This window comes from Mixophyes fleayi, chromosome 3, assembly GCF_038048845.1.
Source record: "Mixophyes fleayi isolate aMixFle1 chromosome 3, aMixFle1.hap1, whole genome shotgun sequence".
NCBI lineage: Eukaryota > Metazoa > Chordata > Amphibia > Anura > Limnodynastidae > Mixophyes > Mixophyes fleayi.
In genome coordinates this window covers 194305036-194333013 of record NC_134404.1, presented here as the reverse complement: position 1 = coordinate 194333013, position 27978 = coordinate 194305036, and the positions used below count along the sequence as shown (strand labels likewise).

The 27978-nt window shown below is 41.8% G+C and overlaps 1 protein-coding gene across 1 annotated transcript; it reads left to right on the top strand.

The window, feature by feature from the left end:
* The first annotated feature begins 177 nt into the window (after nt 1–177).
* Nucleotides 178–27978, top strand: LOC142143208 (amine sulfotransferase-like). The gene is made up of 6 exons (XM_075200920.1): nt 178–337; nt 2077–2285; nt 5644–5773; nt 16540–16634; nt 18208–18388; nt 27848–27978. The coding sequence occupies exons 1-6, from the start codon at nt 178–180 to the stop codon at nt 27976–27978; spliced, it is 906 nt and encodes a 301-aa protein (XP_075057021.1).

Below are 27978 nucleotides of genomic sequence, written 5' to 3'. Positions count from 1 at the left end.
TTTCTTCCATAGCCATCCTAATCCTTAGCCTTCCCTTTGAACAGAAGTAACTGTATCTAAGAACTCAAGGTAAGCCTATGATCACTGCCACTAACTTCTATACCATATAATAACACTATTTAACTAAATGGATTAAGAAATCTCTATAACTGTTACAGGTTTTTGTGAGACAGAGCAATGGACCAAAAATTAGTGGATGAGATGTGTAACTCAATGTTGTTTAAGCATAAAGGCATGTACTTTCAAAAGCTTTTAACTACACCAGAAATCATAGACTCTGTTGAACAAATGGAAATAAGAGATAGTGATGTGTTTCTGGTCACCTTTCCAAAATCTGGTAAGTTTGTTATTGATGATTAAATGTTTTAGGCTGCTTTAGGATTTTCTTTTTTAGAACTTACATGGATACAAACAGTAATGAGAATCTGGTTAACAAACACTCAAATACATACATAATAAAATAAATCATAAGAGGTAATTGTCAGACTGATACATATTTTCTTAAATGCTGTTTCTACTTGTTCTCTGACATATGCACCTATTTTTACTGACATGGGAATTAGTTTGTACTTCAAGATGACAGGTACAGCAGGGGGAGATGTGCGCCTTCTGATGAGAGGAACTCAGTGTACATGAAGGGCCTGATTCCATAAGGAAAGTAAAGCAAACAAATGAGTAACTTTGGACCTTGGCAAAACCATTTTGCATTGGAGGGGAGGTAAATTTAAAATATGAGGACAGATTTATAGTTGGGGTAGGGCATGTCCTAGATCAACTTTTAATGTCAGTGTAAAAATAAAGCTATCAAGTATTTGCGCCCTACATGAAAAAGCAGCCAGTATTTTCCTTATATGCAAAATAACTCATCTGCACCCCTTGCATTGCAACATGGTTTTGCCACGGTTCAAAGTTACTCATTTTCTTTGTTTACTTTCCTTAATGAATCAGTCCCAAAGTGTTTATAATATTAATTAGGCTCCAATAAGCAATATGTTATAAGAAATAGGGGACCATTGTAATTAAGGGATTGGTCCAATAGTTACAGCTGGTATTATTTTAAAGTGACATTTTTACTTCTGCTCGCATGAAAATGTTTATGATGCACCTCAATCCAGATAAACATCAGTCAAAATAGACAAAGATTAAAAGCAGATTGTGCATACACCAGTCTACAAGCCTGGTGCTCAAATGGGCACATTGGTGAAAAAAGAATGTGCTGCCCCCCTACATTTTCTTCTAGATGCCTGCACAAACGTGGGCTTAGAATGGAAGACGGGCAGAAAAATCTGGATATCCGGACATTGCACATGTGTAAATGGCACATCAAAGCCTAACCTCTTACCACATTACAACCATCCCTTTCAATAAATAAACATATTCTATTTTCACCTAAAATACTGCATAGTTTAGCCTCTATTTAAAAAAAAAAAAAAAATTCTGGTCATGATAGATATCTCCTCTTGGTCATGGCTGAATAGAATGATTGAAGCAAGATGTATTGATGTTCTGTCAATTTACCTGCCATCTCCAGTCATTCAGTAGGCCAAGACTCAACCCTATATGTGCTCAATTATAGCATACTTGCCAACTTTTGGAAACTTAATTCCGGGAGATCCTGGGCAGGGGTGTGTGGTTGGAGGGCGGGAGGGGCGGGGCGCAGTGAATCGCGTCATTTTGGCCCTGCCCCCACGACAAAATGGTATTTTGTCACAGGGGCGGGGCCAAAATGACGCGATTCACCGCTAATCGCATCATTTTGAGGAGCAAGTTGCCGTATGCGGGATACTTGCCTGCTCTCCCGTGAGTCCGGGAGATTTACCCGAAATTCGAGAGTCTCCCTTTGGCATGTATGAATTATAATGATATGCTGTGTAACAAGACTCTGTGCTCTTTTGCTGGCTGTTTTACAATGTGAAATGGCATATAAAATACATTTTGCATGCAATTAGCAATTTATTTATGCAAAAATAAAGTGATAGTGTTCCTTTAATCCAAAGTATTATCTTCATTTTGCATACCCTAATTATATTACATAATGCATACTGTATCTTAACGAACATTATTTTCTTTGCAAAGGAACAGTTTGGACACTACAAATTCTATGCCAGATATACAAAGAAAGTCATGGGGATGTAGCAAAAGATGTTAACGACATGAACATGGTTTCATGGGTTGAATATAATCAAAATAAGATTGACGTTGACAGCTGTCCTTCTCCTCGCCTCTTTTCATCACACCTGCCTTATTATCTTGTGCCAAAGGATCTGAGGAACCGGAAAGGAAAAGTACTTACATTATATAAACAAAGCAGTTCATTTGTTGAATATGCTGATAAAATGTATTAGCTTTATTGGATGTTTGTTTGCAGTCAATGTTGCATTGGCCCACCAGGATACCAGGGAAATCCACTGCCTAAAGGCTAAGGACATTATCCGGCACATACATGAGTATAATAGGGTGGAGATGAGGTGGTCACCCCTCAGTTAAAGTGCTATTATATGGGTCCTTGCTTTTCCCAGCAGGTCTCTCATACCCTAATCCAACACTGTTTGCAGTACAATTAGTATAAAAATGGAGAACCCAACCAATGGACACTGATAAGTTGGTCAGACTGGGGCATGAAGGTCCCACTGGGGAAACCAATGACTGGGGCCCACCTAATACCATGTATCGCTGCAAAATGGGTGTTACGGTCGTGCTCAAATGAAAATGCTATATTTACATTACTCATTTACACTGAAATATGCAGTTAAGTGTAAAAAATGGCAAAATGTATTAATCCTACAAATATCTGCGACCTCCTGATTCTCAGGCTGTGCTGAAGCTGGATTTAGGCTGGTCTGGTCCAGGACCTCTGATGAAATTAGTTTCCTTCCCTATATGTGTGTGTGTGTGGGTTGTATACACATATGTGATGGTCGAGTACTGATGGGAAATCCTTCCCTTACCTTGTCTCCCAGATACGAGTCAGGTTCTTTTCTCTTTTGGATATCCGGTGGTCAGGAGATAAATGCTTCAATGAAAGGGACAAAGATTGGTCAAACAACTTGATTTTATTGAGAATGTGGTAAGGATAGTTTTGGTAAGCCACCGCGCCACTGACCCCTTCAGCTCAATAGTAATGACAAAATAATGCGTCTGATCAGCATAGAGCACAATAGCATTTAACATATAACATACACCTGGTGAGTATAAGGCAGAATAACGATAACATCTTCAATACACATTGTCTAATAAGGCACACTGGTAATCACAGTTACTACTTTCACGTTAACAATATCTGACTGGTGATGATGCAATAACCATCAATAATAACCCATCAAGACTCTTACAGTCATTACCGCGCCCACTAGAGGGCTACTTCTTATTCAGGTGTTTGGGGTACCGTGCTATTCCCTATGGGTCAGGCGCCCCACTTTTAGCATCTACTGCTGAGTTAACTTGAATTGCAGCGGTACCACTAACACTGAATGTCACACCTTCAAAATTAGTAAATCAATTCTTAGGTAAATCACATAACATTAACATCATGTAAAACATTTGGTGCACCAATATTATCCCCGGTAACGTTACCATATTTTCCACTCAGTCCTGGGCTGAACTGTGCAAAGGAATTTGGGTAGTGTTCCAATGTCCTGCAGAGGTTTCCATCAAGGGTTAAGTATTATAGTAGAAAGCAGAGCTGTTGCTCATTTCAGCCACAAGATGGTGCTGTTCTCTCAACAGTCAATGAATCTCTATCAGCACATGTACTCTGCAGCAGGGTATAATGTCCAGATATCAGCACACACACACACACACACACACACACACACACACACACACACACACACACACACACACACACACACAGGATATAGCTGAAACGATCGTCTTAATTGTTCCCTGCAGCCTGTGTATAGGTATGATCTGGGGGAAAAGCTCTCACAATCCTTCCTTGTACAAGAATGCAATGTCAGTTTTGGATAGATTCTCTCATCACTCTTCCCTCTGACATTGGGGTGTGTGCAGTACACTGCAGGCTAGGGTTTTACCTTGAGACGTTTCTGCAGTTAGTGGAGACTGTCTTTGGCACCCCGCTGCGTGTCCCCAGCTGTTCTCCGTCTGCTTTGCTGGCAATGTCACAGTTCTGGCAGCAGCTTATCTTCTCTCTGCTCAGCTGCACATCCTCCCCCTTGTTCCTTCTACCATGCTGCTCTCTCTCTCTCCTCCTTCCTGCATATCCTCTTCCTGTTACTCCCCTAGCCAATCAGGGCCTTCATCCTCCTCCTGTCAATCACTCCTGGGCACAAGTTTTCAGGAGCACAATTAACCCCTTGTAGCCCTGCGTTTTAAAAGCGTTTATGCACTCCTCTGTGCTGTTCAACAGGGCTTTGGGGTACCACACAAGCCCTGTTTGCCAACACAGACACACACACACTTGTATTACATTGCCAGAAGCCCCCTTTGTCATCATACACACACACACATATTACATTGTCACAAGCCCCCTTTGCCATCACACACACACACATTACATTGCCACAAGCCCCCTTTGCTATCACACACACACAACATTGACATGAGCTGTTCAGGGAGACAGCACCTGTCACATGGTGCGCATCCCATGAAATATCTAGTCGGACAGGCCACACATAGGAGGGAGGGAAGGATTTAGCTTTACTTGCCAGATAGCTCCACCTCACCACTAAAGAGGGCGGGACTATCTGGCATTAAGGCCCACCAGGGAATTCCCCGACCCCTGGCAGGCCGGTCCGATGCTGCCTAGTAATGTACCTGCTAAAACAACTGGCTGTCTGGGCTTGTTGTGATTTTATTAATATTAACATTTAAGTATATAGTGCTTTATAATTGGTAAAATGACAGTAATTAAACAACACTGGTATTAACAAGCCAGCAAACAAGCAAAAGTGGAATGTTACACTCTATAGAAACTATGAATTTATAGCCACAAACTACCTACGTTTGCACTAAACCATATATCTTAACTGTCCCGATTTTGGTGGGTGAAGGGCTTGCGAAGTTGGTGGATTTTCGCAGAAAAAGTGAGTGCTTTGAGGCAAATCAGACAGGATTTGGGCAGTCAGGTACAGTGCTTATTTTGTCCCTATTTCACATTATATGAATGTTGGGATTAAAGAACGAGTAGCAGACAAAATGTCAAATATGATATAGAACACTTGTGAAATCAAGGGAAATCTTGGTCTACAGGTGCTTTCTGGCAGGTGAATGATCTTTTTGTCCATCCCCAAAATAATTCCTGAGGATAATATATTTACTAATACAATTTCTTCCAGACTTTTATATAGATATGGAATATAGAAGATACATATGTTTGTATTACTAAGCACCATATATCCATATTTTTACATAAGTGTACATGTAACTTAGGTTCAATTGTGTATTTTAACTAGAAAACACTGTATAACTTCAAATGACACTATTGTTTGTATATTTATTAACATATGGCAACATAAACCTGCTGATCGTGCTTTAAAAATGTAAACTATTTATTTCATAATTTAGAGGTATTATTTAACACAACAGTATACAGTAATTGTATCCACGTGTCACAATGATAAATATAAATGCACATTTTTTAAAATAGATAAATATTGAAATATTATTGTGTTTCTCTTTTAGGTTATTTATGTGTTCAGAAATCCAAAGGACAATTTGGTATCATTTTATCACTTCAGGAAACTTATTGTCAGCTTACAACACCTAGCATTGTCTTGGGAATCATTCTTTGACCTGTATATGTCAGGAAAAGGTACCGTAAGATCTATACAATTCATCTATCGCTTAATTCTGCCAAATGATATTAAGTACAAGCACTATTGTAATTTAATGAAAGTTCTGTAGTATACTGTAGTATTTAAATAACCAGAGACCATTGGAAAAAGGTAAATATAATAAAACTTTGACAGAATTTCCAGTTTTAAATGACTTTTGTTGACATACACATGGTCTCTGATTGGTTCGTTTGGGTTCAGGACCTTTTAACAGTTACCACTGGAATAGCTATCAAAAATAAGCAACTTCGCCAGGTTGCTCAAGGACATGTACACACCAATAAAATAAAGTATTATAAAGATGGAAAGCTTGAATGTCTATTACAATGTTATAAATATTATGTTGTCTTAGCAGCTGTCTATCAGGCCTATTTAAGGCACTTTTGGGTCTGGCTCACAAGCCAGCCCATATTAGATGCAAGCCCCTGTATCTGGGAGGTGAGGATATCTGATTTTAACTGCATTTTATTGGTGTTAAAATCATATAGGGCCGTGTAGGACCTGCATACAACAAGGTGCCCTGGATGCTGGCTTAAATGTTTTGATCAAAATATGAACTAATACCTCATGTCATGTTGCTAGATACACAAATATATGCAGTGTTAAGAATAAGCACTGACAACAACTGTCTTTATGTTCTATAAATCATTTAATTAATTTGTATTTAGTAAAAACTTTAGAAATGGGTTAAAAGAAAACAAAAATTACAAATCATTTGGCTTTAGTTTGCAAATCTCTAGGAGGTGTTTAAAAAAATCACACATAGCTAGAGAGGTGTGAAACCCCAGAAATTCTATTTGCTGAATTCAAATGCAAATTGTGCTAAATTTTAAAAGTTCCTGATATATGACATTCTTGCGGATTCCATGCACTGTGATTGGCCTGATTCTCCAGCAGGCATTATTTATTCTGCAACATTTTTGTGAGTCATGACATTTTCACAAGTTAAATTTGGTGAAGGAGAATCTCAAAATCTGCTGAATCAATTCATGACATATTTTCACAAGCAAAATAAAATAAATGGTTAAATAAATTATTGCTCCTCTATAAACTATAATATTAGAAATAGCCTGTTTGATTTAAAAACAGGGAGTAGTTTATTGCTATTGTTGAACAAAAAGCTCAGAGCGAATTTATTTGGATTGTTGACAAACTACTTTGAAGATTTAAAAAAAAAAAAAAATGGACAACATTTTTGTTAAGAGCCAATCAGAAAATTGGAAAAACATCGAGTTTGCAGATATTACTACGTTTCTCCCTTAACCTGTACACTTTGCCCTTTCAGTGCAAACTACGTATGGGGAATCATTGTGGTATAGTTTTAGGTACTCCTAATGAATTATTAAACTGCCAATTTGAACATAATTACTTTCAGTTTGCAAGATAGTGGGTAGATTAACTGGTGAAAGAATAAAGTTTTGATTTGGGAAAATGAATGAGTCATTTACCAAGCAATGGTATGTGCATCAATATATATGTGATGAAGCAATGGAATAGGCTTTGCAACCAGTAGGCTGCTTTACTAACCAATATGGGCAAATAAGTTCATCTAAATGTTAAAAGGAATTCCTATTTTTGGGGGGGTTTTGACATATATTTTACGAAATTGCAGGAGGTTCGTTCATCTGTCATATTTACCACTTCATTCCTCTCCCCAAAAATACTGTGGGTGTGGACCTCTTTCTTTTTAAATTTGTAGAATGTTCTCTTCTCTTATACCGGTAGATTTAAAAAGGAAAAGTGGAGTTGTTGCTCCTAGAGGGCAATCAGATTTTAGCTACCCTTTGTCTAGTGCACACCAGTCAGGAACCAAGAGCCAACAAATATCTATAGATACCACAGAGAGCTAACTTTACTTTTCTATGTGTGTGCATATCCATAAACACAGAAAAAACACATACATAGATACCATACACACATTTTGAAAATATAACATGATTTAAAATATCTTGCTAAGCAAAAAAGAAAATATCCAACATTGCCAAAATGTTCGGAATAATCATCAAAAGAGCACATCTCTGCACTACACAGCTCTTATTTTGCTGCTGTGTCCAGTGGAGGAGGGTTCAAAGGGTTACTTATAGTTCCTTAACAGTAACTCACACTGCTTCTGTATCCACAATCACTGTGAAGTGGGAATAAAAAAAAAAAAAGTCAGAAATGGCCAACATGCCCCTCAGATTTTCCCACATGCGATCAGATCTGCCCACATCCCCTTACATGCACATCAGCCTCCCTACATCATAAAACCTCTGCACATGCCATCAAATCTAATCACATGCCCCATAATTGCCCATCAGATATACCCACATGCCCATTAGACCTGTCTAAATGCCTATCAGACCTCTCTACCTGCCATCAGATCTCCGCACATGTCATCAAACCTAAACAAATGCCCCTTACACGCCCATCAGAACTTCCCACATGCCACCAGATTTTACCACATGCTCTTTAAATGCCATCAGAACTACCCCTTTCCTCATACATGCCCATCAGCCTCTCCATATGCCATCCAATCTACCCACATTCCTCATTCATGCCATCAGACCTCCCACGTGCCCATCAGACATCTCCACATGCCATCAGACCTCTCCACAAGCCCATCAGACTTCTCCACATGCCCATCAGACCTCCCCACCAGTCACCAGTTTTTACCACGTACCACTTTCATGCCACCAGATATCACCACATGCTCTTTAAATGCCATTAGACCTCATCAATCACATGTCCTTTACATGTCCATCAGCCTCCCCACATACCATGAGATCTGCTCACACTCCCTATACATGCCATCAGACCTGCACACATGCCTCAGACATACCAATCATACCTCCCTACATGCCAACAGACCTCACCATTCCATCAGATCTCCCCACATACCCATCATTCTCTCCACATGCAATCAGAATACACGTCCCTTATTTACCTCTCACAGTTAGCATCTGGATCCCGAGCAGAGTAAGGAGTGAGTACACACCCTCCTCCTCCATCCGTGATTGGCTGTGACACTCTGACCTCCCTACACTGTGTAGAGGAGGTCATGTAATGCAGCTGTTCTCAGTTGAATGCATAACGTTATGGGTGCCAGCAGGGGCAGAACATTTTCTGATCTGCCCCTTCCAGCGCCCGGAGCATTATGCTTTAGTGTTACTCTTGGCCAGAAGTCACATTTCAAAGCTCAAAGAGCCATATTCGACTTCAGAGCTGCGGGTTGACCACTGGTGGTCTACTACATTCTAAAAGGTGATAGAATCTGATTGTTTGCTATGGTCAGCACACCCACTTTTCCTTTTTAGAAGTCTGATAAATCTATCACTTAGGCATATAAAGTGTCATCAGCTGCCAAACTACTGGGGTATTCACTTATGAACAAAACTTTTTATAGGTTTTCACCAACAGACTTATTACTCAGCTGCAATACAATTTTTTAAAGAAATTAGAAAAAAATGTTATGAGTAGTAATCAGTAATAGTATAAAATCGATAGCTAAATTTTGTAACAGTTCAAGTTGAAAAGTATAAAGACTAACCCCACCCAAATATAAAATTGTGTGTGAGATTGAGCTCACTATGGGGTCTATTTAAGAAGCGGCGAAGAGCCAAAATGCTGGCGTAAACTCTGGCAAAAGGCTCTATCATAGATTTTTCAGGGCTTATCACTGTCCCCATAGTCCTCTATCACCTCTATGGAGACAGCATTTGTTAATTTATTAAGATGCAATAAGTAAAGTCATTACTAGTTATTTGCAATTGGTTCCAGCTGAAGCCTGTTAGGAACAGCAGGTGACTGCTGTTTTCTTTTTGGCTGCTGCAGTATTGTTTTCAGCCTGAGTATGATCACCTGAACTCCTCTCACCTGCAGCTCTATCTGACACCTGCCTCGATTGGCTACTACTGGTTTAAATATTTGCCAGCTTCACTCTGCCTTTGCTGGTTATAGCGCTTATACGCTTGCTTCTCTGTGCTCCTGGTGCTCTGTGATCTTTGCCTGGATACCGACCTTGCTTGTTTGCTTATGACCCTGACCTCTGCCTGAATATTGACCTTGCTTGTTTGCTCGTGACCCTGACCTGTTCCTGAATACTGACCTTGTTTGTTTGCTCGTGGCCCTGACTTCTACTTGGATTTGGACTCTTTTCATCTGAAAGATCTCCTCCCATCTGCAAGATCGTGGTGCCAGCTATTCGTTCCATCAGACTCAGCTGTGTCTGCAGTGTTTCACAGAACAGATTTACTGCTCAATCTTCCTCTGGCATGTTCCCTGACACTGTGCTGCTCTCTAGCTTCATCTCACACAGGCCACAGCTGGTACTACACCATCCTCTACTCCACACTGCCAATCTGTAATACTGGTGGAGGTTGGAACTGCATCCTGTTACTACTCTTTTCCTTTATCTGGTCCAGCAGTATCTCTGCTCAGCATCCCACCGTCAAGTCCTCTGTGGTGCCTCTCTACTGGAGTTGCGTTATCACTACTCAAGAATAAGTCCTGGGGACAACCGAGTACCGGCGAACATATCTGATTCCATGGGAAAGGGGGTTACTATAGGTAAAGCTCTCGTCAACAACAGGTTCTGATAGCTCAACTCGTAGGGTGATTCGTGACAAAGCCTCTCCAGTTTCGCTGGATCCCTAACCAGTAAGCGCTATGAGTGTACACATAGCACCTTCTCCATTTGCCGACAGCATTAGGCTGCCGCTGAGGAGGAAAAATACTTTGTAGAGGAGGTAGGACAACGCCGGGGCTCCCAGAGCAGCCCCCGCATAGTAAATTGCTGAAGTGCTTCTTTATGTACCTTTATGATTTGTTGAAATACATATTGAGGTCTACCGCATTGGGGTCATAACTAGACCCCTATGTTAAGAAACAATTGCTTTATGTATCTGGTGTGCACCGTTCTTCCAAACCTCTAGCATCCTTGAAACTTTCAATGCTACACCACCTGTCTCCTGTATACTTCCTTCATTAAAACTAGAGATGTTCACTGACCCCGTGTTCTGGTTTTGGTTTTGGATCTGGATTAACTTCGTGTTTTGGTTTTGGCAAAACCGCCTCCATGTGTTTTGGATCTGGATTTTTAAGAAAAATAGCTCAAATTTGCTAAAATCACATAATTTTGCTTGTTTTTTCATCCTACATTATTGTTAACCTCAATAACACTAATTCCAAGTCATTTGCAGTCAATTTTGACCAAATCACAGGTCACAATATTATTTTCATAAACTTTTAAACAAAGATTGCAGCAGTTCTTGCCAGTGATAAGAAGGCCATTGTCATGCCTAGGCATAAGACCAAAAAATCCACCTCTTATGTGTGGAATTATTTTTACCCAAATCCTGACAACAGTTGTCCAGCCATTTGTAGCATTGTAAAGCCACAGTCAGTAGAGGTAGGGACCTTAACCATCTAGGAACCTCATCCATGCTACGCCATTTGAAGCAAGTTCATGGAAAGCTCTTGGGAAAATCAGAAACTTATGCTATAGAAATAACAACAAGCAGTCCAGCATCAGCTACCTCTCTTCTCTCATCTAGATCCCAGCACCTGCAATCTACACCTCGAGCACCTTCATCATCAATATCCTCACAAGTGATCGTAGTTAGTCCTGCGAGATGACTCCTCCCCTATCCAGGACTCCTCACAAGAATCCTTGAGCGTTAGGCCCACTGCTGCTGCTCCTGCTGCTGGGGGTGGATCTTCAACCCAGAAGCAGACCAAGAAGACTACTAGTGGTTTACAACAATTGACTGTTAAACAATCCAAGTATGAAAGCTGTCACCCTGCAGCTGGTTTTAGACAATTACTTGAGGTCTTGTGTCCCCGTTACCAAATTCCATCACAACACCATTTCACTAGAAAAGCTATTCCTCACCTCCACCAGAAGGTTCCTAAAAATTTAATTATTGGGCTACAAAATGCCATTCTACCCACTGTACTCTTAACCACAGATATGTGAACAAGCAGAACTGGGAAAACTAAAGATTATATGACTGTGACAGCCCACTGGGTTGGTGATTCGCCTTCACCAGCAGGAACAGCAGCAGCATGTACCCAAGTACGTCACATTTTTCAGAGACAGGCTACTCTGTGTATCATCTGCTTCACTAAGAGGCATATTATTATTATTATTATTATTATTATTATTATTATTAATAACGTAGATTTGTAAGGCACCACAGTGCTCCACAGCACTGTACAGTAGGGAAGACAAGGACATACAGTAGGGAATTTGTCTAGCCATTTGTAGACATATGTAAAACAAGAACAGACAAGGCAGGCAAAATGAAAGGAGATATGAAAACAAAGGGTATTGAGGACACTGCTCATTAGAGAACTTACATTCTAAAGGGAAGAGGGCACAGCTGAAACAAGAGGAGCGAATGTGGCTCATAGTGGAGATTGGGATAGTTGTGAGGGTGCATTCGTATGAATAGTGTTATCGAGGATAAGATCACCTCTAAAAAAGAGATGGCTTTTCAAAGAGCATCTAAAGATTTGAAGGCTGTGGGAAAGTCTGATTGAGCGTGGTAGGAAATTCCATAAGTGGGAAGCAGCACAGGAGAAATCTTGAAGGCAGGAGTGAGAGGTGGTTAATAGAGACGAGATAAGGCACAGGTCAGAGGTAATACCGCTGACAACCTGTTTGCAACATGTCATTGAAACATGGCTTATACTGCTTGGACTTTCCTGAGGATATGTGATTTCTGATAATGCCACCAATATTGTTAGAGCATTACAGCGGGAGGAATTCCATCAGATTCCCTGTTTTGCTCACACAATCAACTTGGTGGTACAGAACTTCTTTTTTGCAATAATGATTTTATTAAAGTTTTTCCTTTTGGTTACATGGTACAAGAAAAAAAAACCAGAAAAACATACATTGTAAATTACAAGGGAGAAGAGGGGGTCAAGGGGAGGGGTAGAGGGGGAGGCAATACACATCAATATGAATTAATAGCATGAAACAGTACCACTCAACATTTTACAGATTTTACAAATCGTTTGAGCAACAACAAATATGGTAGCCCTTTGACTTTACTGTGGGGAGTTACACGGGGTTCCCCCAGAGGCGGGCAGGGCTGAGGATTTGGCTACATATCCATTCCATTCAAACCATAAGATGTGGGGACAGGAGGCAGAGGAAGAGTAAGGTACTCCCAGCGTTTCCATGTCACAGCTTAACTGAACCTTAGAAAGTATCTTGACTATGGAGGGCAGCGTAGCTGATTTCCAGGCTTGGGCAATCACCGCCCGGGTAGCTATAAAAATGTGGCCTATGACATACCGATCCCCCAATAGCACTTGTGGGGGAAAGAAATGTAAGAGAGCAACTTCTGGTGTGCTAGGGATCGGAGTTCGAATAACTTTAGAAATTAAGGCGTACACCTCTGACCAAAGGTCTCTGACAACTGGACAACTTCAAAAAACATGAAAAATATCCCCTATTTCTCCACATCCACACCAACAGGTCCTAGACTGATCTGGCCATATCTTATGCAACCTATCGGGGGCCGTGTAGAGTCTGTAAAGTAACTTGTAAAGCATCTCCGAGTGATTCAAACACCTCGACATCCTGTGGGCATTTGGTAGATTTTGTCCCACTGATCCGAGTCAAATTCCCGGCCAATATCCCTCTCCCAGGCTAGCTGGAAAGAGGCTTTTATCGGGTGCTGACTTGTGTTGAGGTGGGTGTACCAGAAGGATATACCCGCTTTGCTACTGCCAGTTGAAAGTCTAGATAAAAAGAGAGCTGGTGGGTTTTTGTAGGGAGGAGCCCCGTGGGTGCACGGAATGTAGCCCAATGCCTAACCTGGAGGTACTTATAAAAATCTTGGTTAGGAATGTGGAATTTGTCCCTCAATTTAGAGAAGGGTAATAGCTCTGAGTCAGAATAGAGCAGTTTGAGATTAGTGATGCCCCTTAAATACCACAGAGAGAGGTTTAGGTTGGGAATAAGTTTCGATACTGCAAGGAGGGAAAGATTAGAGGTAGGGAGGGTGACAAGGTTAGAGGCTTTTAGGAATTTGTCCCAGGTTGTCAGTGCATCACACGTGAGACGTGGGAGGATACCCTGGGGGGACTCCAGAACCTAGGAATCCAGAGATGGTCAGCCAGTGGGAATGTACTATTGAGCTCTGTCTCCAAGTCGACCCAGGATTTAAGGGAGCCCGGGAAAGACCAGTCTCGGAGCTGAGCTAAGATGGCCACGTCCTGGTATTTAACGAAGTCCGGCAAGGCTAAGCCCCCAGTCTTTTTTGAGCGTGCCATAATTGAATAAGCTAGTTTAGGAGGTTTCCCTTTCCATACATAAGAGGTAAGTAAGTTACGTAATTTGCCGGTACAGAACTTTTTAAAAAATGACAATGACAGGCAGGATCTGCTGGCTCTGTCCCGAAATATTTAGGGTCATTTTTGGGATTCTGCAACAGCATGTAAGAGAATGCAGCAGCTGCAAGAAGAATAGTATTTAGGGGAAATGTACTTTAGTCCAGCGCAGTGGAGAATTCCTCCCGTGTTGTGCAAGGTGCTGAAACCACTCGAAGTAGTCACCTGTGAAGAGAGTGCAGACACTGTTAGCTTGAGTCAAGTGATTCCCCTAATTAGACTTTTTGAAAAGCAGTAAGAGAAATTGAAGGAGGAAATGAAAGAAACCAATTCCGCTAATTATGTTGGACTTGTAGATTAAGTACTTTATTTGCTGCGCCAGGATCCAAGAGTTGTCAACATCATTACATCATTACATTTTGGCAACTGTGCTCGTTCCTAGATTTAAGAGCTATGTCTTTTCATTCTTTCCAACTGACTCAGATCTCAAGAGATGCAATGAGCTCCTGGTCAGCAAGCTCAAGTGGTACATGTCACAATGACGTATCCTTCTTCAGTTTCTCTGGAAATTGCGGATAGGAAAAAACTTAGCTTTCCCAAGACACCCAGTGGTTAAGCAGGTGAGTCAGCACAACATTTTGACATTTGGTCTGCTATAAAAGAATTACCCAAATATTGAGACAGCTCTTCCATAAAATGAACTACAAATTCCATGAGGAAGGCCATTACCAGCAATTACATCAAAGTAGACAGACTTCTGTGATGGTGGATTCCAGCGGGGATGAATAAGTATTGTTTGAGGATGATGTAAACACTTATGAGGGTGAATATGATGACAGTGTAGATTGCAGATGCTGAGATCTAGCTGAGAGAAAGGAGCTAGCTGATGCTGGTATGCTTGGGAATATTTTGGGTAGAATGGCATGTTGGCAATTGAATGTTTTTCTACAGTAAGTTTTCACCTTTATTAAAGAGATGTTTTTTTCTTTACAAAAGGTACAAAATTTTTATTTACATTTTTGTTTACCTGACTTAAAACCACTATGCACTTGAACTTAGCACATGTGGTAGTGGGATTAGTATCATCATGACCGAGACTGGAGAGTGACAAAAACAATGCCACCCCTGCTATTGCGGTGGCACAGTAAAATGTCACTGGAGACTTTTAAGAACACTGACAGCCATATTATTACAATTTCTGTTCCAGCACTGAACCCTGCCACCTCTCCTGTTTCTGAATGAGCTTTGGTACAGTAAAATGTAACTGCAGATTTAGAAGACCAAGTCTACCAGCCCTAGTATTTGTATTTCCTCAATGACAATGAGCAATGGAGCAATGAGGCTCTCCTCTTTGTGTGTTTCCTATATAACACCGTATTATTTGACTGCAAATTCAGAAGACCAGGCCTGCCAGCCCTAGTATTTGTATTTCAGCAATGACAACTGGCAATGGAGCTCTCCTCTTTGTGTGTAACCAAAATAGCACCATACAATTTGACTGCAGATTTACACCAAGCCTGCCAGCCCTAGTATTTGTATTTCAGCAATGACAATTAGCAATGGAACAATGGTGCTCTCCTCTTTGTGTGTAACCTATATAACACTGTACAATTTAACTGCAGATTTACACCAAGCCTGCCAGCCCTAGTATTTGTATTTCAGCAATGACAATTAGCAATGGTGCAATGGAGTTCTTCTCTTTGTGTGTAACCTATATAACACCGTACAATTTGACTGCAAATTCAGAAGACCAAGCCTGCCAACCCTAGTATTTGTATTTCAGCAATGATAATTAGCAATGGAGCTCTCCTGAATGTCACTGTAGACTTTGAAGAACACTGCTACCCCTCCTCTTTCTATTCTACCTATGACGCTGCCCAACTGCTCTACAGACTGTGCGACCCCTTCTGTGTCCCTCTGTGAAATGACGCTGAACCGCTGTGGAGGGCGGTACTTATAGAATCCAAAACTCGTGAGGTCCGATGACGTAACAATGACGTTTTGCCTCGATTCAATTCTGAAATTGCGCGAAAGTACCGAGCGGATCTGCTAAGTTCGGGTGTGTTCGGTTCTCGGGGAACCGAGCCTGAGCATCTCTAATTACATCACACAGCAGGGTTGTAATGCCTCTCTCCTATGACCAAGGCAACATATCAGCCTAGAAAACATAGAGGAGACTGACAATGGATATTGAAGGCTTCAGGGACCTTTGTGGTTTATAGGAACACAACAACAACTTAGATAAGTAAAATTATGTTTTATCTTAACATTGTGAACTCCAAGTGATACACCTAGTGAAGTAAAATAGGTGCCCTATCAATCTTACTAAAGTCACCTAATACATTTTCTATTAATTTAAGTGATAGCTTTCTTGCAACCAAGTGCTGTCTATTGACACTTTATTTGGTCTTCTTTATAGTATATGCTGGCTTGTGGTTTGATCATGTCAGGGGATGGTATACCCACAAGGAGGATCTTAATTGTTTGTTTTTTTCTTATGAGGAGATGATCAAGGTAAGGAAGTGATATTAATCTAAATCAAACACTGGGAAACATAGTGTAAAACTGCACAAAGGTTTAAAGGGCAATATAGTGAAACTTGGTACTTTCATAGCATTTTTGTATTTTTTTATTTTTATTCCTAACACAGTATTGTGTTTAGAGAGAATATCAGGTTGCAACATACCTACTGGTGTTTGAATTATGCATTATACAAGTTTTTTAAAGCAGCTAAAATGCATGTAAACAGATCATTAAAAACCACTGTTCTTAGTGTTACCATACCATACCCATTTGCATTTTTAGTTGCATTGTAATGTTGATTTTCCCAATGCTATTTGTTCCATTCCCATGAATTTGCCACATTTAAAAGTATTGAAAATCATACAATCATCTCTAAAATGCATGACAAGCACGTTTGTGTTTGTTATGCATTTTTACTTGCATTACAAAAACGTACTTCAAACACCAGTGGGTGTATAGCTTTAATGCAGGAGCAGAGCATGTGCAAGGCAACTGGCTGGCACTGCTAGGTGTTCCTTTATTACTTATATGGGCAGGCCTGGAATAATGGAAAGACCATGTAGGACTCGGCTTGACAAGAAAATTTCAAGGGTATTGAAAGGTTTTTCTTAAGTTTTTAAAACAACATAAGAACTGCCAGTTAACTCTGTTTCTTTCTTACTATATTACATGAGGCATATTTCTGCTATAGGTAAATTTAATTTTTTTTAAAAAAAAATATATGTATTATTGTACCTTTTCTTATTATTAAATTTGAGTTGTTTGAAGCATAATTTGCCTGGACTAAACAAAGACCACAATTTTAGCAATATATACCATTTAGTTAAAATTTGAAATAGAGGTATCATTTTAATTAATATACATCACAATGTTCTATGCATATACTTTCCTAATAGAAGTTCTTTTCTTGTAAAGTAAACCCAGTAAAGAGCTTCCTTACATACTTCCACGCTTCTTCCTTTAATTTACCACTGTGTTGTCTGCCCTTATATTTTTTTATACTATCATAACAATATTTATTTAAAAAGTTGTTGACAGTAAAACTACAGAAAGACTTTTCTGATAAATCGGATAAGGTGTAAAGAGTGACCAGAACTGGCTTCTGAGGATTTTTTCTCCCCTCTGCTGATCCAATAAAAAAACCCAAGAAAACAATATCACGTTCTATATCACAGGAAATGTCCTACAACTTTTCAGCTATTGACAACCTACAATTTCTAATACTAAAGCTGATAGGGTGTCATGCAAATGGTTAGCTTATAAAGGAGGAGCATCGACAACCTCCTCTTTCAGCCTGTTTGAGGCAGAGCAGGAAGCATATGACTGCGGTGTGGGACCATTGCAGCCATTGGGGACTCTGGCATACACAGTGAACAAAGCCTGGAATGTAATTATTCTTTTGTTTTTATTTTAAATCCTTTAGCTCTCCGCAAAAAACTGAAAATGTACTTCTTATTTAAAAATTTGTTATCACATGAAAGGACATTAAGCAAATCATGTTGTCCTTTTTTTTTTTTTTTAGTAGAAAGCCTTTTAATCAAATATAGCTAAACCATTTTTCTAGGATCTGCGATCTGCTGTTCTGAAAATATGTCAATTTGTGGACATCAAGCTTGATGACCAAGCAGTAAACAGAATTGTGGACAAAGCAACATTTAACAATATGAAACAAGATCCACTAGCCAATTATAAATTTCTGCCAAATGACATTATAGACCAAAGTAAAGGAGAATTTCTTCGCAAAGGTAAATGAGACAAAGACTAACACATACTAACACATTTATAGTACACTTCTTTAGTATTTGATGTGGTAGAAAAATATAGAAAATTATTAAAAAAATGCTAATGCTAAATTATAGTTTCTGCATTGGTGATAGATAGTAAATATATGCTTCACTGAATTCCTAGGTGAAAAGTTAATAGGTCTGCAGTTCACAAATGAAGTCATGTGAATATAACTCCAGAATTTAATAAATATTCTGACCATTTCTCTGAGGATGATACATAAATAGCATATGCCCATAGGCAGCATTTGTGTCATAAATGTGGCTCTGTCTACACCTACAAGTACTGTGTGTAAGTCACCCTGTTTGTTAGGAATTTCAATGTTTTCAAAATTTGATAAAACTAAAAACAGATAACTGCTGTGAGATCAAAACCCCCTCTCTTTTACATGAACATGTATTCCCTTATTAACTGCAATCCGTTATAGCTTATTATGAGCTTGGATAAACGAAATAGAGATAGACTGGTTCAGTAGGAATATTTAGGCATGTCTAGGAAGGACAAAGTAATTACAGAATCAGAAAACAGGTGATAAATTAAAAATCAGTGTTTTGCTATCCAATATAAATTAAAAATCAGTGTTTTGCTATCCAATATAACTTTTAAGCATACAGTAGAATCCAGGCGTTGTATCACCAAATAAGTATTAGGAGGCTCTCTAGATCTGGATTAACAGTAAAAATCAGCATTATCCCAAAGAACCAATTATTATTGAAGAACTAACTCCAACCCTAGCATTCTGGGTAGAGATCTGAAAATTGCTGCCTGCTTACCCTATTGTTCATCCATGCTAGAGATGGGTGGGCTCGGTTCCCCGAGAACCGAACTCACCTGAACTTTGCCTATCCGAGTACCGAGCCGAGCAGGCTCAGTACTCTCCTGCCCGCTCGGAATCCAAATCGAGGCCGAACATCATTGTGACATCGTCGGATCTCGGGGCTCGGTTCTCGCGATACTTGAAGATCAGTGGTTCCCAAACTTTTGCAGTTCACGGCACCCTTAGATTCTCCAAATTTTTTCAAGGCACCCCTCCAAAATAATTACTGAGCAGTCCTGTTTTAGAAGTAGTTGGGTCAAAAAAATGTAATAAGTATTTAGGTCAGGACAGAAATACTTATTTAGTTGTATGCAAAAATGCCCCCTCTGCATCCAGACACACTGCCCCCTATGCATTCAGTCACTCTGCCCCCTCTGATGCTGCCCCCTCTGCCATCTCTCACGCTGTTCCCTCTCACTGCCCTCTGTCACGCTGTCCCCCTCCTCTGTCACACTGTCCTCCTCCTCTGCCCTCTGTCACGCTGTACCCCTCATCTGCCCTCTGTCCCCCTCCTCTGCCCTCTGTCACACTGTCCCCCTCCTCTGTCACACTTTCCCCCTCCTCTGCCCTCTGTCACACTTCCCCCTCTGCATCCAGTCACTCTGCCCCCTCTCACGCTGCCCCCTCTGCCCTCTGTCACCTCTCATTGCCCTCTGTCACGCTGTCCCCCTCCTCTGCCCTCTGTCACGCTGTCCCCCTCCTCTGTCTTGCTGTCCCCCTCCTCTGCCCTCTGTCACACTGTACCCCTCCTCTGCCCTCTGTCCCCCTCCTCTGCCCTCTGTCACACTGCCCCCTCTGCATCAAGGCACTCTGTCCCCTCTGCATCCAGGCACTCTGCCCCCTCTGTCACGCTGCCCCCCTCTGCAGCCCTCTGTCACTCTGCTGCCCTCTGTCACTGTGCTGGCCGCTGCCCCCCTCTGCTGCCCGCTGCCCCCCTCTGCTTCCCTGCTGTCCCCCTCTGTTTCCCCGCTGTCCTCCTCTGCTGCCCTCTGTCCCCCTCTGCCCTCCTCTGCTGCCCGCTGTCCTCCTCTGCTGCCCCTCTGTCCTCCTCTGCTGCCCCTCTGTCCTCCTCTGCTGCCGGCTGTCCTCCTCTGCTGCCCGCTGTCCTCCTCTGCTTCCCGCTGTCCTCCCCTGCTGCCTGCTGTCCCCCTCTGCTGACCTATGTCCTCCTCTGCTGCCCGCTGTCCTCCTCTGCTGCCCGCTGTCCTCCTCTGCTGCCCTGTCCTCCTCTGCTTCCCACTGCCCGCTGTCCTCCTCTGCTGCCCGCTGTCCTCCTCTGCTTCCCGCTGCCCGCTGTCCTCCTCTGCTGCCCTCTGTCCTTCTCTGCTGACCTATGTCCTCCTCTGCTGCCCGCTGTCCTCCTCTGCTGCCCGCTGTCCTCCTCTGCTTCCCGCTGCCCGCTGTCCTCCTGTCACGTTACCAGAGAGACTTCAACTGGATCCTGATAGTTCAGCCGAGATTGACGTTACTTCAGCGAGGGGCGCGGAGTCTAACAAGTGAAAGGTGTTCACCAGAGATTCCCGCAAGGGAATATGGGCTTTTGCGGCTTCCACTTGCAGGTCGCGGTCCCCTGGAGAAGTTCTCAGCGAAAACGGCAGACGGAGCGTAGAATCAGGTGGAAGCAGCGCTGTCACTTGATAGCGGTGTTTAGGCGGGAGGTTTGGCAGCGTTGTCACTCGAGAGAGAAAATATAACTGAGATGTTCAGCGAAGTAGTCACTAGGGAGCTGGTTAGCAGGAAAAGATAGTGTCGCCACTTGGAAGTGCTTTACCGGAATGCTAGCAGCGTAGTCACCTGGAGGTGAGTTCCCCGGAGAGACGTAGCTTGGAAGCTTGAGGGAATAGCAAAGACACAGGAGCTGTTTCCAATCTTAAAGTCAGGGATTGACTGAAAGAACCAGCATTGAGTTCTGGTCAGAGGAAGTAGATATAGTGCAGTTCCAATTGACCAGCCAATAGAGGGCAGTGAGAACACATAAAGCAGTTAGACGGTTCTGCGCATGCGCAGAACCACTGAGCGCTGAACGGAAGAAGGGGAGAGACAGCGCTGGAGAGTTGCAGCAGCGTGGACCAGGTAAGTGAAAGGAATAGCGGGTCTTGGTGGGGATGGCCTCTGTAGTTAGCGGGTACACCCGCCGGCTCCCGGGGAGGCAGCGGGAGTCCGGTGCGTGACACCTCCTCTGCTGCCTGCTGTCCTCCTCTGCTGCCCGCTGTCCTCCTCTGCTGCCCGCTGTCCCCCTCTGCTGCCCGCTGTCCTCCTCTGCTGCCCGCTGTCCTCCTCTGCTCCCCCCTGCCGCTGTCCCCCTCTGCTGCCCGCTGTACTCCTCTGCTGCCCGCTGTCCTCCTCTGCTGCCCGCTGTCCTCCTCTGACCTCCTCCGCTGCCCTATGTCCTCCTCCGCTTCCCGCTGTCCTCCTCCGCTTCCCGCTGTCCTCCTCCGCTTCCCTATGTCCTCCTCCGCTTCCCGCTGTCCTCCTCCGCTTCCCTATGTCCTCCTCCGCTTCCCTATGTCCTCCTCCGCTGCCCGCTGTCCTCCTCCGCTGCCCACTGTCCTCCTCTGCTTCTCCCAGCCATAAAAACAAGAAAGAGCACATAAACTTACCAATCCGCCGGGCGCCGGGACCCAGCAGCCTCCTCTCTCCCGCAGCTTTCACTGACGTCGATATTCAGTGACAGCTGCGGGAGAGAGGAGGCTGCTGGGTCCCGGCGCCCGGCGGATTGGTAAGTTTATGTGCTCTTTCTTTTTTTTTATGGCTGGCCGGCGGCACCCCAGTGATAGCGCCGCGGCACCCCTGGGAGCCGCGGTGCACAGTTTGGGAACCGCCGCTTGAAGATTATAAATACACGCCTCCACAGCAATCCATCGCCATTTGACAGAGAGAGAGAGCAGGGTGTAGTCACAGGCTGATTAGAGCAGGGACAGAGAATACAATATTCTGATTCCAATTGTGCTAACAAAAATCGCTATAGAGGAGAGGAGGATAGAGGAGGTTTTTTTTTTCGCTTTTGGGGTGTCCCCCATTATTTTGCCTAAATAATTCTGGGTGTCAAAATTACTATCTATCAGCAGTATCTACCAAATAATTTTTAGCACTCCCCAGTGCTTTTGGGGGTGTCCCCCATAATTGTGCATAAATATTTCTGGCTGTCAAAAGTCATATTTGTCAGCAGTATATACCAAATTATTTTTAGCACTCCCAAGTGCTTTTGGGGTGTCCCCCATAATTGTGCATAAATATTTCTGGCTGTCAAAAGTCATATTTGTCAGCAGTATCTACTAAATAATTTTTAGCACTAAGTTCTTTGGGCTGAGAATGGATTCAAAGCAGCCCACATATGAGCAGAATGAGCAACCAGGTTCTGTCACCAGTCCTGATGGTAGTGTTCCCAGTACGTCATCTGGGCAAGGCGATGTCAAAGTACACAGTGTTTTGAAATCAGTCAAAAAAAAAAAAAATTTTTTTTACTGTGTTTAAGCGAAAAAGAAGTGTAACTGAGGAAAAGTTAAGTGCCAATAAAAAAAAAATTGCCAACATGCCATTCTACACATGCAGTGGCAAAGAGAGAATGAGGCCTTCGCCTTTCTCTATTAGTGTCAGATCCAAAAATGTTACTGAGCCTACAAGTGGTGCACAACTACTGTTACGCGTCAAAGCCGAGCTGCAAGAAAACAGTAAGGCATTAGAGGATAATGTATACTGAATCAGAAATGACACCAATCCCTGGGGAGAGTCCATCCACCAGTGGTATGTCTAATCATGAGCATTCTGTTAGTGACAGTGTACCCATAAAGAAGGTTCCTTTCAGCAGTTCTGCTGATGTGTGCCTTAACAGCCCGAGTGTAGTCGGTGATACACCAATTGAGGATGCCACTTTTGAATTAGAAGAGGATGAGGGGGGAGATTTGTGTAGGCGACGAGGGCACTAATGATGATGTTGTTGATTATGATGCAGACAGATACCAAATTGCCTTTCTCAATTTCTATTTATATTCTAGACTCTATAACGGCTGAATAGTTTACTATTTTACTCCTAGTGGAGAGGGGGTCTGATGCAGACAGATACCAAACTACCGTGGTCCATTTATTTTTACTTTCTAATTCTACAGTCTATGCAGGCTGCTTTTTTTCTATTCAACTACAAGGGGAGGATGGGGGGGGGGGGCATAGATAGCCACCAAACTACCGTGGTCCATTTATTTTTACTTTCTAATTCCACAGTCTATGCAGGCTGCTTTTTTTCTTTCAACTTCAAGTGGAGGGTGTAATATTCTTCCTAATTTATTAGCTTTAGAATTACCTTACTTATCCAAGAAACAAGTGGAGCACTAAATTAGGTTATTTTATGCACAAAAACATTGATTTTTAAACAAAATTGCAAAACAAAACCAAACAAAACCAAAACACGCAAGGGCGGTTTTGCAAAACCAAAATACGAAGGTAAACTAGATCCAAAACCAAAAACAAAACCAAAACACGGGGGTCAGTGACCATCTCTAATCCATGCATCCACAACAACAGACTCTCCAGCATGGATACAGCCAGAGATTGAGAGACATAAATTTAATGTGCATCCAACTATTTTAAATGTAACAGTTCTCTATGCTAAATTTTCATTGCTGTAAAATATGTTATGAATTACTTGGTGAAGGGCTTGGAGAGTTCCCACACAGTGCAATCATATATAATTATAGTTATGTCAGGGAGAAGGTGTCTAAGAACCCTCTACTATAAATAATGGTGTAAGAAGAACCTTCTTATAAAAGACGGTATTGACATTATCATTGCTATGTAATAAAAACCAGCATAAACTCATACAACAAAAGGTTTAATCCTCACAGTACGAGTTTAAGTATATTCTTACAACAGTTGATAGCATTTAACCTAAAAGAATTGAGGTTCCAGCTAATTTGAAATGGGGTTGGGTGTCATCTTGTGCATTATTGACTTACCACAGCCTTAAGTCATATAACATCATATATACTGCCTTCTACTATTATGTTCAGCTTTCAATTCTCTCACAGCCCAATCAACCTCAAAAAAAGGAATTAGGATTAGGAGAGTGAAAAAAAATCCCAATATATGCTTTAACTAACTAACCAAGAGCAGAGAGAGTGCAATTCTCTGGTTGTGCTAAGATCAAAATTGTAGCAATAACACTGCATTGGATCACCAGCTCTTTATTACTCAATGTTTGCTGTCCCATTTCCTAAATGCACAGCAGATAGTTTTATAAAATGAGTCAATGTAATGTATTATGGTAAAGTGGAACATACTGGGCTTGATTCATCTTAGAACGTAAGTCCCGCTGTGTTCCGTATCTTGTATGAGAGTGCTCTGCACATGCTCAGAAGTAGACTTTGCGCCAGTGAACTCAAAATAATCCAATTCATGTCCAAAATGCAAACAACACTTCCGACTGCATACGATTTGAAGGGCGAAAAGGGGTGGGAAGGGGAGGATGCACATAGGCAATGTACAGCAAGGGCACATTTGTCTGATTCAAACTCTGGGCATCTCTTAGGTACGTATTTTTATCACTTGCACCAGCTACAGGGCAGGTGTAAGTGCCAACTAACACGTATGCATGCCAGAATATGTGTTTGCCAATAAGAAAAACTGTTAACTGTAAAAATGCATTCTAAGTACAGTATGCATTACGAACATCCTGATTTATTTATTTCATGTTAAAAAAGTAAAAATAAAACTTTTTATTAAAACATTTTTATTACCCATTATATTAACAGCTGTTCATGTATTTAATAGACTTTTTCTTTTGGCATACGTTCAGATGGGACTTTATATTGCACATATGCATGTGCGTATTCTGCAGTGTGCTCTTTGTCTGCATACGGCAAGTAACGTATAGACAGAACTAGTGAAAAATGCAGGATTTCTAGAGGGCGGGGGGAGTCCATATTTTGGAACAAAGCAAACAAAAGCTTGCCATAATAAGCCTGCAACTTGCACTTTTTTGTACTGAAATTTTCACTGTAAATAAGTAGTGTAAGATGTTATATAATAACAAGACTGAGGCTAACAGTGTAAACCATTCTGTGTGACCTTAGCTGCACTAAAGGGAGTGAGAATCATCACTTTTTTACACCCGTCTTCCTGTTGACTACTATGCAGGTTAGGATCTGGACACAGACGAAAGTTATGGTCTGGCTGCAGTGAGATGTTCAGGTTTGGCTGCAGGGGGAGGTTAGGGTCTAGTGAGCTAATGACCAACAATGAATAGCAAGAGTGTATTAACCTGCAATTGAATTGCTATGACCATTAACTTGGAAAAGTTGCAGATGAGTTTCAGCAATCATTTATTCTTGTTTACTAGAAAATGCTTACTAGGAGAGATTCAGTTGAAAAAGGACAATTTGTAGCTCGCAAGAAAAAAAAAACAATATGAAAGTCTTAACTCACTTTGAGATATATCCTCTACTGCTCTTATGAATGGTGCCATGCCTTAAGGGTCCCTTGGGTCCTGTATGGTACCTGGATCAGACCTCACCTTAGAGACACGCTAGGGAGGGGAGGAGTCACCGGACAGTACGGAAATGCCATTCATCTCACTGCAGCCCGTACACTGTGCAGCTCATGTGATGCAAGCAGCTCCTCCACTTCCAAGCTGTTGGAAAAAACATACATGAGGAAATGCAATTCAAGTGCTGGGGTGGGGAGTTTCTGGGCAACCAGAAACCCCCTAAGTGCGTGCTTGAGAGAGTACTTATACCCAGATTCAAATGGAAATGTTTATTGAGATCCACTTGTACTTGAATATGGGCGTACATGCATGCAAGTTAGCTGCAATTTGTTTAAACGCAAGTTCACATTGTGTTCGAAGATGAATCAGGCCTAGTTTGTTTATTTATTATTTATTTATATAGTGCTATCATATTACGTAGTGCTGTACAGTCATGGCCAAATGTTTTGAGAATGACACAAATAGTATTTTTCACAAAGTCTGCTGCCTTAGTTTTTATGATGGCAATTTGCATATACTCCAGAATGTCATGAAGAGTGATAGGATGAATTGCAATTAATTTAAAAGTCCCTCTTTCCCATGACAATAAACTTTATCCAAAAAACAACATTTCCACTGCATTTCAGCCCTACCACAAAAGGACCAACTGACATCAGCTGATGATTCTCTCGTTAACATAGGTGACAGTGCTGACACACACAAGGCTGGAGATCACTCTGTCATGCTGATTGAGTTAGAATAGCAGACTGGGAGCTTTAAAAGTATGGTGGTGTTCGAAATCATTGATCTTCGTCTGTTAACCATGGTTACCTGCAAGGAAACACGTGCAGTCATCATTGCTTTGCACAAAAAGGGCTTCACAAGCAAGGATATTGCTGCTAGTAAGATTGCACCTAAATCAACCATTTCTTGGATCATCAAGAACTTCAAGGAGAGAGGTTCAATACTTGTGAAGAAGGCTTCAGGGCACCCAAGAATGTCCAGAAAGCGCCAGGTCCGTCTCCTAAAGTTGACTCAGCTGCGGGATCGGGGCATCACCAGTGTAGACGTTGCTCAGGAAAGGCAGCAGGCAGGTATATGTACATCTGCACGCACAGTGAGGCGAAGAATTTTGGAGGATAGCCTGGTGTCAAGAAGGCCAGCAAAGAAGCCTCTTCTCTCCAGGAAAATCATCAGGGATAGACTGATATTCTGCAAAAGGTACAGGTACCGTAGTCCTCTGCTGAGGGCTGGGGTAAAGTAATTGTCTCTGATGAATCCCCTTTCAGATTGTTTGGGGCATCTGGAAAAATGCTTGTCCGGATAAGGAAAGGTGAGCACTACCATCAGACCGGTGTCATGCCAACAGTAAAGCATCCTGAGACCATTCATGTGTGTGGTTTCTTCTTAGCCAAGGGAGTTGGCTCAATCACAATTTTGGCTAAGAACACAGCCATGAATAAAAAATGGTATCAAAACATCCTCCAAGAGCAACTTCTCCCAACCATCCACGAACAGTTTGGTGACAAACAATTCCTTTTCCAGCATGATGGAGCACCTTGCCATAAGGCAAAAGTGATAACTAAGTGAATTGGGGATCAAAACATCGAAATTTTGTGTCCGTGGCCAGGAAACTCCCCAGAGCTTAATCCCATTGAGAACTTGTGATCAATTCTCAAGAGGCGGGTGGACAAACAAAAACCCACAAATTCTGACAAACTTCAAGCATTGATTAGGCAAAAATGGACGGCCATCAGTCATTGTGTGGTTCAGAAGTTGATTGACAGCATGCCAGGGCGAATTGCAGTGGTCTTCAAAAAGAAGGGTCAACACTGTAAATATTGACTTTTTGCATAAGCTTAATGTAATTGTCAATAAAAACCTTTGACACTTATGAAATGCTTGTAATTTTACTTCAGTATACCATAGCAAAAAGGTCTAAAAACACTGGAGCAGAAAACTTTGTGAAACTTTTGGCCATGACCGTACAGAGAACATGTACTTCAAATCTGTCCCTGTCCCATTGGCGCTTAGAGTCTTGGCTCCCTACCATAAATGCGCATAGGCACCAGGATCCATTTAAATCAGCAACCAATCGACTTACAAGTATGGTTTTGGAAAACAGGTATTTGTCTTTTATTCCAGGTACTATCGGGGACTGGAAAAATAAAATGACTGTGGCACAAAATGAGAAGATAGATGAGATGCTAAAAGAGAAGTTAAGGGATCTGCCAATCAAATTTGTTTGGGACATCAATGAAGAAATTGAATTTTAG

Excerpts from the sequence above, each read along its gene's own strand:
- LOC142143208 (XM_075200920.1), top strand. The coding sequence starts at position 178 with ATGGACCAAAAATTAGTGGATGAGATGTGTAACTCAATGTTGTTTAAG. Across the intron at positions 338-2,076 it reads GGTCACCTTTCCAAAATCTG|GAACAGTTTGGACACTACAA; the intron begins GTAAGTTTGTTA and ends TTCTTTGCAAAG. Across the intron at positions 16,635-18,207 it reads CTTATGAGGAGATGATCAAG|GATCTGCGATCTGCTGTTCT; the intron begins GTAAGGAAGTGA and ends CCATTTTTCTAG.